Source organism: Myotis lucifugus, unplaced genomic scaffold (genome assembly GCF_000147115.1).
Source record: "Myotis lucifugus unplaced genomic scaffold, Myoluc2.0 scaffold_2, whole genome shotgun sequence".
Classification (NCBI taxonomy): domain Eukaryota; kingdom Metazoa; phylum Chordata; class Mammalia; order Chiroptera; family Vespertilionidae; genus Myotis; species Myotis lucifugus.
Genome location: NW_005871050.1, coordinates 25619006 through 25632143, shown reverse-complemented (window position 1 = coordinate 25632143; position 13138 = coordinate 25619006). Strand labels below are relative to the sequence as shown.

Below are 13138 nucleotides of genomic sequence, written 5' to 3'. Positions count from 1 at the left end.
ATCACCAGGGAACTTGTTAGAAATGTAAATTCACTGCCCCACCCCAGACCAACTGAATCAGAAACTCTGGGAATGGGGCCCAGCAATTTGTGTTTTAACAAGCACTACAGGAGATTATGATGTATGTTAGAGAACCACTCCTCCTCAAACTTTAATGTGCCTAAGAATCACCTGGGGAGCTTGTTAAAATGCAGATTCTAACTCAGCAGGTCTGAGGTGGGGCCCGAGAGCCTCCATTTCCAACAAGTTCCCAGTTGATGTCTTCTGCAGACCACACTGCAAGTGTTTCCCAAACGGGCTGTTTAACAAAATTACCCAGCGTGCTCATAAAATATGGGTCCCCAGGCACCACCCCAGACCAAATTAATCTGAATCTCAGCAGAAAGGCTTATTCGAATAAAACCAGTATTCCAGTTCAGCTACATATTAAAATCAGCTGGGGAGCTTTTACTAGTAATAATCCTGATGCCCAGGCCCCATCTAAGTTCAATTAAACCAGAATATCTGGGGTTGGGACCCAGGCATCCACATTTTAAAGAATTACCCAGTGATGCCCTAGTCAGTGATGGCGAACCTATGACACGCGTGTCAGAGGTGACACACGAACTCATTTTTTGGGTTGATTTTTCTTTGTTAAATGGCATTTAAATATATAAAGTAAGTATCAAAAATATGTCTTTGTTTTACTATGGTTGCAAATATCAAAAAATTTCTATATGTGACACGGCACCAGAGTTAAGTTAGGGTTTTTCAAAATGCTGACACGCCGAGCTCAAAAGGTTCGCCATCACTACCTGGTTTGGCTCAGTGGATAGAGCGATGGCCTGTGGACCAAAGGGTCTCAGGTTCAATTCTGGTCAAGGGCACATGCCCGGGTTGCAGGCTTGATCCCCAGTAGGGGGCATACAGGAGGCAGGCGATCAATTATTCTCTCATCATTGATGTTTCTCTATCTCCCTTCCTCTCTGAAATCAATTAAAAAAATATAAAATATATATTTAAAAAATCAAGCTTAAAAAACCAAAATTCCCCCAGTGATTCGACGTGCAGCCAAGGTTGAGAATGACTGCTCTGAAGTCTAACTGGCTCAACACCTAGCACAGTGGATCCCTTTATAGTAGCAAATGGTTTCCTATAACATGGCTAACTAGGATCCCACATATAAATCCAAGAGCTTGACTTTTAATAGTTAAATGCACCTCAAGACATGTTTTTATCATGGCTTGAAAAAAATGTGCCTGTTACAACTGTACAACTGAAATGAAGGCTTTAGTAATGCACAAATGTTACCTGTCTTCCATTAAACAAGTTTCCACTGTCCTCCCAAGCTCTAACTACTGTTGGCTCTCTGCAGTGAGGTAGGTGCTCCAAGAAACAGCAGCCATGGTAAGGAATTTGTATCCATACAGTCTGTTCATATACTGACATTCCCCCACCCCAATCCCAAAACACTGGAAATGTCTAACAACCTTTCAGAGTGGACAAATAACTGATGAATCTAGGTCTTTTAAACCTATAAAAGGCAGATTTCACCAGTTACAGATTTTTCACAGAAAGGTCCTGGGAAGGGATGGAAAGGTGTGCTTTTACACATGAGAATCTCAAATTGTCAAAAGCAGGTCTTCTGGTGGACAGAGACAGGATCTGAAACTCCACTGCTCATGATATGATACTAATAACTCTGAGGAGAAAAAAAGCAATATGTCCATTTATGTCTTATGGCCCCCAGCACAAAGTCATACTAATAAGTACACAACGCTGTTAAATATAGGGTGGGACAAAAGTAGGTGTACAGTCATGAGTACACGAAAAACAGAGTTTATTCTTGTATTACTTATTATTGTAGTATTTTCCATACAAACAACTGTAAACCTACTTTTGCCCCCCTGTATGTAAAACAGAAATAAAGTGTGTGGTAGTTACTAAGGTACTGACTGTCAAGTGATTATAGCTATTTCACTCCCATAATCAAACACTGCTTTTAAGCAATTTTCCTGAATTTTACGCAGTACATTTCAAAAAGTGACTTTAAGATAAATGAAAAGAAGATGCAATCCTCTTTCCACTTAAGTGAACTTTCATTCTCCCCTTGGTCATGTTCAATATCTTTTCTAAATTAGTTGTTCTGTAGAATACATGACATTCAAGGACAGCTAAATGATAATAGTTACTATTCTTCCACTATCATTTCAACATATCCACAGAAATTGAAAGTGTGTCATATTTTTATGTTTATTTCCATGAAAAAGAAATCCAGTGGATGGGGTATTAGAAGAGAAACAACACCTCAGTACATGTTCAAAGTGGCCACTGTTAAATTTTCTAAAGCATTTTCCATATGAACTGGTCAAGCTCTCTTTACTTTTAAAATTTGTGTTCCAGTCATTCAGTTAACCCAAACTCACTTTAAAATGTGTGAAAATAGCACCTCCTGAAAGTGTGTTCTCATATGCTTTGGAGCAATGGAGCATGAATAGTAAAACAGCCTTTGCCAAACTCATGTAACTAAACAAGTGAATTTTTGCAGTCCCATGACTTTGCAGAGCCAACCTATGTATCATCCCAGGACTGGCTCTAATACATCATAGACATCCAAGAGAAGGCAGAAGAGTCACAAATAAGTGAGTCACGCTAATAAATATTTCATCGTTTTGTTTTTACATGGCAGTCTTTTCAAAATGAATTTTACTTCTTAACCAAAAAAACAAATTGGCTAAGTAAAGGTGTGGCTTTAGGACTTAAGTTCCTAGAATAAAAACTATGAAATTTATAAAGATATTTATTTGACAGTGTCAGTCTGGATGCCATTTCATGCATTTCTCATGAACCAATGCCCAAAGATGAACAAAGTCTGAAAGAAAATGCACAGACCACAGAGGAGTCATACAAACTTAAATACATTTAAAATATCAAAGTCAAAGAAAACAAACAATACAAAATTACAATTTCCAGGACACTTTATTGTAATTTCCACTTTACACATTAAGTTAATATTTTTAGTCTAGGCATAAGTGTTTGTACTTATTCAGTAGCAGTATAATCCCCCTAATCTCACAAAGTGAAAAAAAAAAGAAGTTATAAAAAATATCCATTCAGGTATTTATGATATGGGGACAGGGGGCACTTAACTAGCAAAAGGGTTGATACTTTTCAGTATAAATTTATCTGAAAATTTTCTCTATTATTTTTCTTGTTGATGTTAAGTACTCATAATAAAAACAATCTCCCTCTTTGTTGTTCTGCCCTTCCTTGGGCTTTACATTCTGTCTAGCATTTAACTCAAAAAGTCAGGTTACAATCAGTTTACACATTAAAAAAAAAACCATATGCCCCATCTCCCACACATCCAAATGGACACGGATCAGAAGTAGCCTGGCTTTTAGCTGTAATAGAGCTATTTTAAACAATTTCAACCACACACTTAAATGGTAAAATAACTGAAAGTACAAAACCAAAGGAAACCATAAAAATTTCTACACACTGTTGGGATTACCTATTTCTCAAATCCTCAAGTCTAACAGATTTCTTAAAAGTGAAATCGACACAAAAGCGAATGTACGCTTAATGTACAAACTGACAGTAGCTCTATAGGGACAGCTCTCTTTGAATGAGCTATATTACTCAGACGGTGGAATGAAAAAAAAAAGTCTCACTCCTCAAATGTGAGAGAGCCGGCGGTGTGCTTCGAAACACATTTTAATGGGTTTGTTCGGATAAAAATAGGTAGTAAGAGAAAATGTGATTTTTAAAAACCTCCTCCCTCCCCAGGACACAAGGAAACCCAAATGAAAATATGGGAACCTCATAAGCTCCGGTGCTAAGTTCCATCACTAACAGAAAAGAAGTTGGATAGTTGCTATTTTTTCACCCTTCAACGGGCTAGAAACTCTCCTTGTGCGAGGCGGGAATGCTGGCGGGACTTTCACGGGGGTGGGGGAGGTAATGGAAACCAAAGTGAGGAGAGGTCAACACCTTGAGTAATCCAGATCTCCAAATCCCAGGCGATGGGGAGCGGGGTGGCGAAAGAGAGAAGGGTCAAAACTCCTCGAAGTTATTGCAAAAAGAAATTGAACACCTCTGGGAGCCAGTGAGCTGTCTCTTGCAGCAGCACCCTGCTCCAAGTGTGGGGTGCTTGCTTTGGAGGGCAGAAAGCGCGGGGTGCCCTGACTTAGGTCTAGTGGATCCGGGGACCGGGGTAGCGAGAGGGGACAGGAGCAGCCGCCGGCTGGGAGGCAGGCTCATGCCTCGTACTTTACCTCAACTATGAGCCCCATCCCGAGCGCAAGGGAGAGGGCGGCGGAGGACAGGTACTCACTAGGGCTCGTTGGTGAACCGGGGAGTCCGGGGCTGCTGGTATCCGTACAGGTGACAGTAGAGTACATCGAAGCAGAAGCAGCACATCTCCGCTGACACCACCATCTTCCGGGAGCTGGGCGATGAGGACGAGGCGGCGGACGACGAGGAGGGCGAGGAAGAGGTGGCGGCAGCCGGGGTGGAAAGTAGGGTCCCCACTCCGCAGCTCGGAGGTGGCGACAGGGAAATCCCCCCGCCGCCGCCTCCGCAGCCCTGGGGGGGAGAGAGGGTACAGCCGCTGCCGCTACCTCCCCCAGTGAGACCTCCCAGCCCGTTGAGCCGCGTACCGGCGCCTCCTAGTCCCAGCTCCCCAGCTCGACACTGGCTCTCTCCGCTGCAGTGGAAGGAGGAGGCGCCACCACCGCCACCCGAGCCAGAGGGGGGCGAACTGGACAGTTTCTGCTTCTTCACCCCGCAGCAACCCGCCGCCATCTTGGAACAGTCTCCCCCACGCAGCGCTTTCCGACCCATAAGTGAAGCGAGCTGGCGGCGGGGGCGAGCACGCTGCGGCCTGGCCGCCGGGGGCGCGCCTGGAGTTCGCGAGAGGCCCGCCCCTGCCGGCCGGGTGGCCCGGCCACGCGGCCACCCCGTGCGCACCGCAGCCTCCACCTGGGCGCGCGCCCCGCCCTTTCGCGGCTCTGCCTATCCCGCCTGTCCCGCTGCCTCGCGCCTCATCCCTAGCCGCAGCCTCGAGTCAATGGCTCGCAGAGGGATAAAAGAACGGAAAGCCGTGTGGGAGGGCAGAAGGAAAAGGCCAGGAGGAAACGGAGAGTGGAAGCGAAGGGAGGAGGTGGGCACTACCTAGGAAGGAGGGAAGGGAAACTAGTTGGGGGGCGGGGGGCAGCGGGGGAGAAGAAAGTCCGAAGTAAGTATCCAAGTCCCAAAGCACAGCTCGATGACCGGAGCTGCACATGGTGTTAGTGATACTTGAGCCGAGTTACTTGGAACCTGAGCCATCGGCCTCAAATACGCTGGTTGCTGAACTACTGGAGTGTGAGCAAGCAGGTGCTCAGAGCTCCACACCTGAGGCCGCTCCTATACTGGTAAAGTAGGCACAAAGCATCGGGGAAATGGCCACACTGCTATCGCTTTAATACCAATCTAAGCATGCACCGGGCGTTTTCCAAAAGTATGGTAAAAGAGCAATACTGTTTCCTTTCCCTATGGACAAATATGCAAGCCCAATTGAATCTATATATTCACTACTCGTTCCCCAACTATCTCTACTTGCCCCATGAAAATGTTTAGAAGCAAAAAGTAAAGTCCTAACCAACACATCACTTGTTCAAAGATGCCTACTGTGCTCTGGAACCTGCGGTGGTGGGTTATGGGTGTGTGTGTGTGTCTGTGTGTGTGTGTGTGTGCGTGTGTGTGTCTTGGAAACAAAGCAAGAGAAATATGTTTTTGGTCAGCACAGACCTTACAGGTAAATAGGGCAAGTACTATAATGAGTCACAAGTTGAAAGATTTTGTTCAGGAATATTATTACATAGTATTCACTACTATTAATTTTTTAAATTTCTCAAAGAATGCTTGAATGGATGAAGAGTCATATAATTAAGTAGGTCCCATTCTGAGCACCTAAGACAATCAAATATTAAAATTCATAGAAATGAATTTGATAGAAACAGAAAGTATAAGTCATTTCATCATCTGTACACCATGCTAAAACATCTAGACAAATGAGGTATCTGTATATTTGGAGACATCATATAATTGATTGATTCAGTTGCTTTTGAGCTAAAAGTGTGGAATCTTGAAAACAGCTAAGGGCTACTCACTCCACTTATGGAAAAAAAAGTTTATTCATTCAATAAATATTGAGCCTCTGTGCCATACTATGTTCACAACACTGTATTTATGTTGACATCCAGGAAGTATGCCTCCCACTCACAAAGAGTTTATGAATTAAGTCATATCTCGGTACATAATTAGATAAATAGCTACTATTTATTGAGAATTTTGGGGGTGTCAAGTATCATGCCTCGTTTTACCCCCTAGCCCTTCAAAAATAATATATTACCTCACTTGATGTTCACAGTAACCCTCCTTTGAGGTTGCTCATTTACAGAAAATTGAACCTTAGAAGCAACTTGTCCAACATCACACACCTAGAAAGTGACAGAGCCAGGATTTGAATACAAGCATGTCTGATTCCAAAAACCATGCCATTGTGCAAACTGCTTCTCATTATAGGACAGCAAAGGTAGTCGTGATGGATAGAAGATGGTGACATTAAACTACAGTGGGGGGGGGGACAGAGGTTAAACAAAAATAACTTGGTTTTTATGGAAAGATTTAGAAATACTAAAGTATGTTTCTAAGAAAGATTAAGAAACTCATTTTAAAAAGATTTTATGAAATAGATCAACTGTCTGGAATGGTTACATACAACCTAAAGACAAAAGAGATGGGTTAACTGTTTCTGATATGTGATCTCATCCTCTCTAATCTCATCATCACTGTTAGAACTATCCTGTTTGAGGAAAATAACAATTCATTGTCAACCCCAAGTGGAGTAAAAAAAAAAATAATTATTTTTTGTCTATGTTGCAGAAGAGAAAGCAGAATGGTTTTTTTAAAATGCTCCAAAAGATAAATATAAACAAACAAACTGAAATTCATATTTAACTCAAAAATAAAAATGTTCCACAGCAACTGGTACACTATTAGGGTGTTTTGTTTTTATTTTATACTTTACCTTTAACTATCAGAGCCTACCTTTTAATTTGTTTGAAACTAGGTTGAATACAATAACAGACAATAAGTACCAATTTACTCACCACTCCACTAAGAAGTACTAGTAAACAATTTTAGGGTAGAAAATCAATGCCATCTAATGACATAACACTACAGTATAGTACAGGAAGCAAAGTGGTGTGGCATAGATGGCTGCTTCTGCTAGGGGAATTTAGGAAAGCAGAATGTAATCTCCCAATTTAGAATTTGGCCAGTAGACAGGAGTCTAACGCCCTTACTCTTGTGAAAATAGCAAGGAATCTTTAATAAGCACCAGTAGTCATGTCCTTAGTTCTGCATTTTATCTAAAAGACAAAGCACTATTATGGCTATCATACCAGGCTAAGGGACTGATGCAATGGGAAACCCTAAAACAAGGACATCCAAGCTGAATTACAAAAACAGCTTTTCCCCTCAAGGATTTTAAAATCTAATTCCAAACCTTACAATCATAGAGGAAATAGACCCAAACATGGACATTGCAGAAAATAAATCATTACCTGATCACTAGGAGTTACTATCTGAAGTACTTTGTTGTTTTGGCTGGCTAAAGTGGGCTAGGGAGGAAGGGTGAACACTCCAAGCTTTTCCTCTGTGTTAACTTCTTCTGAGCCTGGCTCATCTCCCATACTAATTTTGTGCCTCAAGATGCTTTGCAAATGCCCTGGCACGTACTGGTGGTGGTGGTGGTAATGCCTTCTTTTAGCCTTTGAGGAAATGCCTCTCCTGGCTTTGTTTTCTTGCAAAGTCACAGCATAGAAATAAATATATTCATTCAAACAACAATGAAATTCACAAATCCAATTCTGTGACAATGTGTTTGTTTTTTTACATCTACACAAAATGTACACTGGAGAGGAAAATTGGTCTTGCTCAAGATTCTTTCTACTTGAAGTGTAAGGGTCAAAGTATGGTAGAGCACATGTGTTTCTACCCGCTACTGATACTGGAGTGCATTGATAATACTCTCCTGAGGAAACGTTAAGGTGCCTTCTGCTTTTTGTAACTGACTGTCAAGCTGGGAGCTAAAGATTCCACATTTCCTTTAAATGAAAAAAACTAAATAGGCCATAGTCTCTTTGTCAACAGAGCACATTTGAACTGTAAGCATTTCTGCTTCTGCCTCTAAATTGCTATGAACTAACTTTTGTCAAACGCTTTGTTTAAAACTGTGAAAAGCAACTTGAACAAAAGTTATACAGACAAGTTGCTAGGTGGTAAAACTAGAAATGGAATTAAATCTAATAGTTACTGGTTGTTTTATCAATACCTCAATTTCTTCTCATGTTTACAATATTTTTCATTTCAGAAAAATATATTTTGATAAGGTGCAGAACACTGTTAATATTGAAAAATTATTTTTTTTAGGTTCCTGGGGGTGTGGGTGACATGAGGAATGTTCACATAGTTCAATGAAAAGAAACTTCCATTTATGCCCAAACAGTGTTATTTTTATCCTCTGTCATTAAACTTTCTCAACTGTCATCCTTGAACAACTGCAGAATATAATATTATTAGCTCCCACTTTGATCTAACTTTGTACACATATAACACATGGTTGTGGTGGTGGAGGTGGCCATCAGTTCCCTTTATCATTTGCATGAATATGAGAATAAATACTGAAATTCTTTACCTTCTTTTCAATTCAAATTGACAAATAAGCTTTTCTTTTCCTGATTACAAAACAGATCCTTCCCACCTGAATCCTTTCTTTATCTAATAAACACATTAATAAGCAAAGTACCATCATCTACTATGGACTGTTTTCTAGTTGTTTCATTTATATATTCTGTCAATTGGAGAGCAAACTAATTGAATATCTTTTACTACCTATTTCCTTGAGTCAAAGTTATATAAACTCAATGAGATTTATGCTAATATCTATGCTGTATGTGGAAGAATTAATAAAGCTAGCTAGTTGTGGATTGGAAAGGAAAATTTTTTAGGGAGGATATAAAATGAATATTATTTTGGGCAGTTAGAGGAATCGTGAGCAAACAAAACCTGAAGGTGTCTACTACAATTTCGAGAATAATTACTTGACTATTTTTCTTATTTATCTTTTCCTTTAAGACTTCATCTACTATCCTCTGCATGTAATGTGGTGTGAAAATGTCTATATTATAATGTTCCTCTCCTTCAAATCCTATCTAATAAAGAGGGAATATGCTAATTGACCCTCAAACCATCACAAAGATGGCGGTGCCCACAGCCAATAAGGAAGGAATATGCTAATTGACTGCCCCACCCGCAAAGATGGCGGTGCCCACAGCCACAAGATGGTGGTGCCCAATCCCCTCAGCCCCGCCGGGGCACCTGCCTCCGGAGTCCCCCAGTCCCCTCAGACCCCAGCTGCCCAGGGCTGGCCTGAGGTGCAGGCAAGCCTCAGCTGTCAGCTGCCCAGCTGCCCAGGGCCAGCTCAAAGCACAGGCAAGCCTCGGATGACGGCTGCCCAGCAGCCCAGGGCCGGCCTGAGGCACAGGTAACCAGGGCCAGCCGAGGCTTGCACTGCCAGCAGTGGCAGCAGCAGAGGTGTGATGGGGGCATCGCCTTCCACTGATCACCGGGTCACTTCCTGCCCCTGAGGGCTCCCGGACTGTGAGAGGGGAAGGCCAGGCTGAGGGACGCCCCCTCCAGTGCATGAATTTTCATGCACTGGGCCTCTAGTGTAATTATAAACCTATAGTTCTTTTTCTATAGCATATCGTGTTCTGGAGCACGTGTTCCAGTTGCCTGGAGATACAGGTTGGACAGAGTGAAGATTAACATTGTCAATTAAAATTTAAAAATGTGTTCTGAATTAAAAGTCTCTTGTGCAAATACAGGTTTTCCCCATTATCTGAACTAGAGCATTTCTATGAAAACTTTTGTAAGCATACGTTGTGAAAAGCAAAGTAATTACTATTGAATTATATGGAAAAGTTTTTGAGCATTCCCAGATCCAAAAAATATTGTACCAAATGATACCAAATAAACCATAAAAGTCAAAATAATACTAACATATATTTGTTCAGTGTTAACAAAAAAAGAATGATGCAATAAATACACAGGATGCTTTCTACACCCATCAATCCACTCAAGCAATAGACTTCACTTTATGCATTACTGCATGCTGACTAAAAGAGACTACTTTGCTACTAGCAGAACCACATTCAGTTCTTTTTTTAAAATATATTTTTTATTTTGATAGTATTGCAAATATCTCCCATTTTATCCCCTTTTTCCTCCTCCTTCCAGGCTCTACACACCCCCTAGGGATTCACCAACCTAATGCCCGTGTCCATGGACTATGCATATAAGTATATAAGTTCTTTGATTAATCTCTTCTGGTCCCTCCAACCCCACATCGAGGTATGTCAGTCGGTTCCATGCCTCCCTGCTTCGGGTTTTATTTTGTTGGTTAATTCTTTTTGTTCATTAGATTCCCCAAATAAGTGAGATCATGTGATATTTGTCTTTCTCAGTTCGGCTTATTCCACCTAGCATAATCTTTTCCAGGCCCATCCATGCTGTCCCAAAGGGTAAGAGATCCCTCTTTTTTACAGCTGCATAGTATTCCATAATGTAAATATCCCACAGTTTTTCTATCCACTCATCTACTGATGGGCACTTGGGTTGTTTCCAAATCTTAGCTATTGCAAATAACGCTGCTATGAACATAGGGGTGTATATATTCTTTCTGATTGGTGTGTTGGGGTTTTTAGGATATATTCCCAGAAGTGGGATCGCTGGGTCAAATGGAAGTTTCATTTTTAATTTTTTGAGGAAAATCCATACTGTTTCCAGCCTATTACTGGCACAAGAACAGGAATATAGACCAATGGATCAGAACAGAGACCCCAGAAATTGACCCACATCATTATGGTCAATTAATATTTGAAAAAGGAGGCAAGAACATGCAATGGAGTAAAGACAGTCTCTTCAACAAATGGTGCTGGGTAAACTGGACAGACACATGCAAAGAGATGAAACTAAACCACCAACTTACACCACACACAATAATAAATTCAAAGTGGATAAAAGACTTAAATGTAAGACATGAAACCATCAAAATCTTAGAAAAAACAGGCAGTAAAATCTCAGACATCTCACATAGCAATATGTCTCCTAAGGCAGAGGAAACTAAGAAGAGAATAAAAAAAATGGGACTACATCAAAATAAAAAGCTTCTGCACAGCAAAAGAAACCACCATCAAATTTAAAAGGGAACCAACTGAATGGGAGAACATATTTGCCAATGTTACATCTGAAAAGGGGTCAATATCCAAAATATATAAAGTACTCATACAACTCAACAAAAAGAAGACAAACAACCCAATTTAAAAAATGGTCAGAAGACCTGAATAGACATTTCTCCAAAGAGCATATACAAATGGCCAAGAGACACGTGAAAAAATGCTCAGTCACTAATCATCAGAGAAATGCAAATTAAAACCACAATGAGATATCACCTCACACCTGTCAGAACAGCTATCATCAAAAATTCAACAGAAAAGTGCTGGTGAGGATGTGGAGAAAAGGAAACACTAATTCACTGCTGGTGGGAATGCAGATTGGTGCAGCCACTGAGGAAAACAGTATGGAGTTTCCTCAAAAAATTAAAAATGGAACTTCTGTTTGACCCACATTCAGTTCTACACTAAGCATAACACCCTTATGAGCTCTCTTAGATTTTTCTGATACCTTAGGTCCTAAGGCTTAGGATATGTATCTTGCTAACGGATGCACAGAACAAATTGAGATAAAATACAAATGCTCACAGACACATTTCAAATTTATGATGGATTGATGCTAAAAAGCTGAGTGTAGTTCCCAAAGAAGAGCTGGGCAGTACCATTCTGGCTGCTTGGGGTGGGCACTGCCTCCATAATGGCTGCTCCAAAACAAACGCTGAACTCTATTATCACATTTGACTTTTTTTGTAAAAGTGAAAATCCTCTTCAGATTTCTTTCTGTTAGTAAAAGTAGGTACTAATGTAGGTCTTTTGTAAAAGCACAGTGGCTTAATGTGAACTTTCAAAAGTGGGGAGACCTGTATTCAATCTAAAGTTTAAACTCATTTATGGCAGTAAGTGAACCCTATAACCTCTGCTAGATCCTAGTTTAAGTCTATCTCATTTTGCCTCACTCTACCCACTGCTTATATATCCACAATGTATGGCTCATTCTCTCGTTGTGGCTATGTGCAAAGATTATGTCAAAAAGTTCAGATGTCTCTCCCTACTTACTGTCCAGCTCCTAGTGGCCCTCTAACCCTATAGCCTTCAGCCATATCCTTCATTCAGCCCTTGACTTTGGAAATATTCACCCCATGCCGCAGCAACTGCCTGGCAGATTTGCTGCCTTTTAATCCTTAGCTGCCTTCTGTCTGCATCCTCCACAGGTTCCTCAAAGGGATTTCTGGATTTCCTTGCCACTTGATGGGCCACTCTCTAACTAAAACTCCCATTCTGTCATTTCTATTGCAGATGATTCAGGGTGGCATATGGCTTTTCTAAGGACTTAAATTTTCTCATGCTACACCCTACTTTATGATTCCATAAAAATTCTCTGTTTCTTCATTTTATTGTGATACTAGAGGCCTGGTGCATGAAATTCGTGCATGGGGGGGTCCCCTCAGCCCAGCCTGCACCCTCTCTGATCCGGGACTGCTCGGGGGATCGGGCCTAAACCAGCAGTCGGACATCCCTCTCACAATCTGGGACCACTGGCTCCTAACTGCTCACTTGCCTGCCTGCCTGGTCACCCTCAACTGCCCCCACACCAGCCTGGTCGCCCCCAACTGCCCCCTTGCTGGCCTGGTCACCCCCAACATCCAACCCCCACCGGCCTGGTCACCCCATGCAGCCTGCTGTACAGTCGTTTGGTTGTCCCTCACTAACCCCCCTGCCAGCCTGGTCACCCCATGCAGCCTGCCAGCCTACTGTTCGGTTGTTACTGTTACTTTGACGGTGACCCAGATAATTTGTACATTCCTCTATTATTAGTATAGACTAGAGGCCCGGTGCACAAAAATTTGTGCACTCGGGGAGAGGGGGGGGTCCCT

General features: G+C 41.7%; 1 protein-coding gene across 2 annotated transcripts in view; it reads right to left on the bottom strand.

Moving 5' to 3' along the window:
- AMMECR1 (Alport syndrome, mental retardation, midface hypoplasia and elliptocytosis chromosomal region gene 1) overlaps positions 1–4942 on the bottom strand; it is a 122697-nt gene extending 117755 nt beyond the window's left edge. The window contains exon 1 of one of the 2 annotated variants that reach the window (XM_006082236.2): positions 4316–4942. In XM_006082236.2, the coding sequence (XP_006082298.1) occupies positions 4316–4824 (509 nt within the window). In that variant the 5' untranslated portion in view covers positions 4825–4942. The remainder of the gene's footprint in view (positions 1–4315) is intronic. The other variant, XM_014459390.2, reaches the window with a different exon arrangement.
- Positions 4943–13138: the final 8196 nt, after the last annotated feature.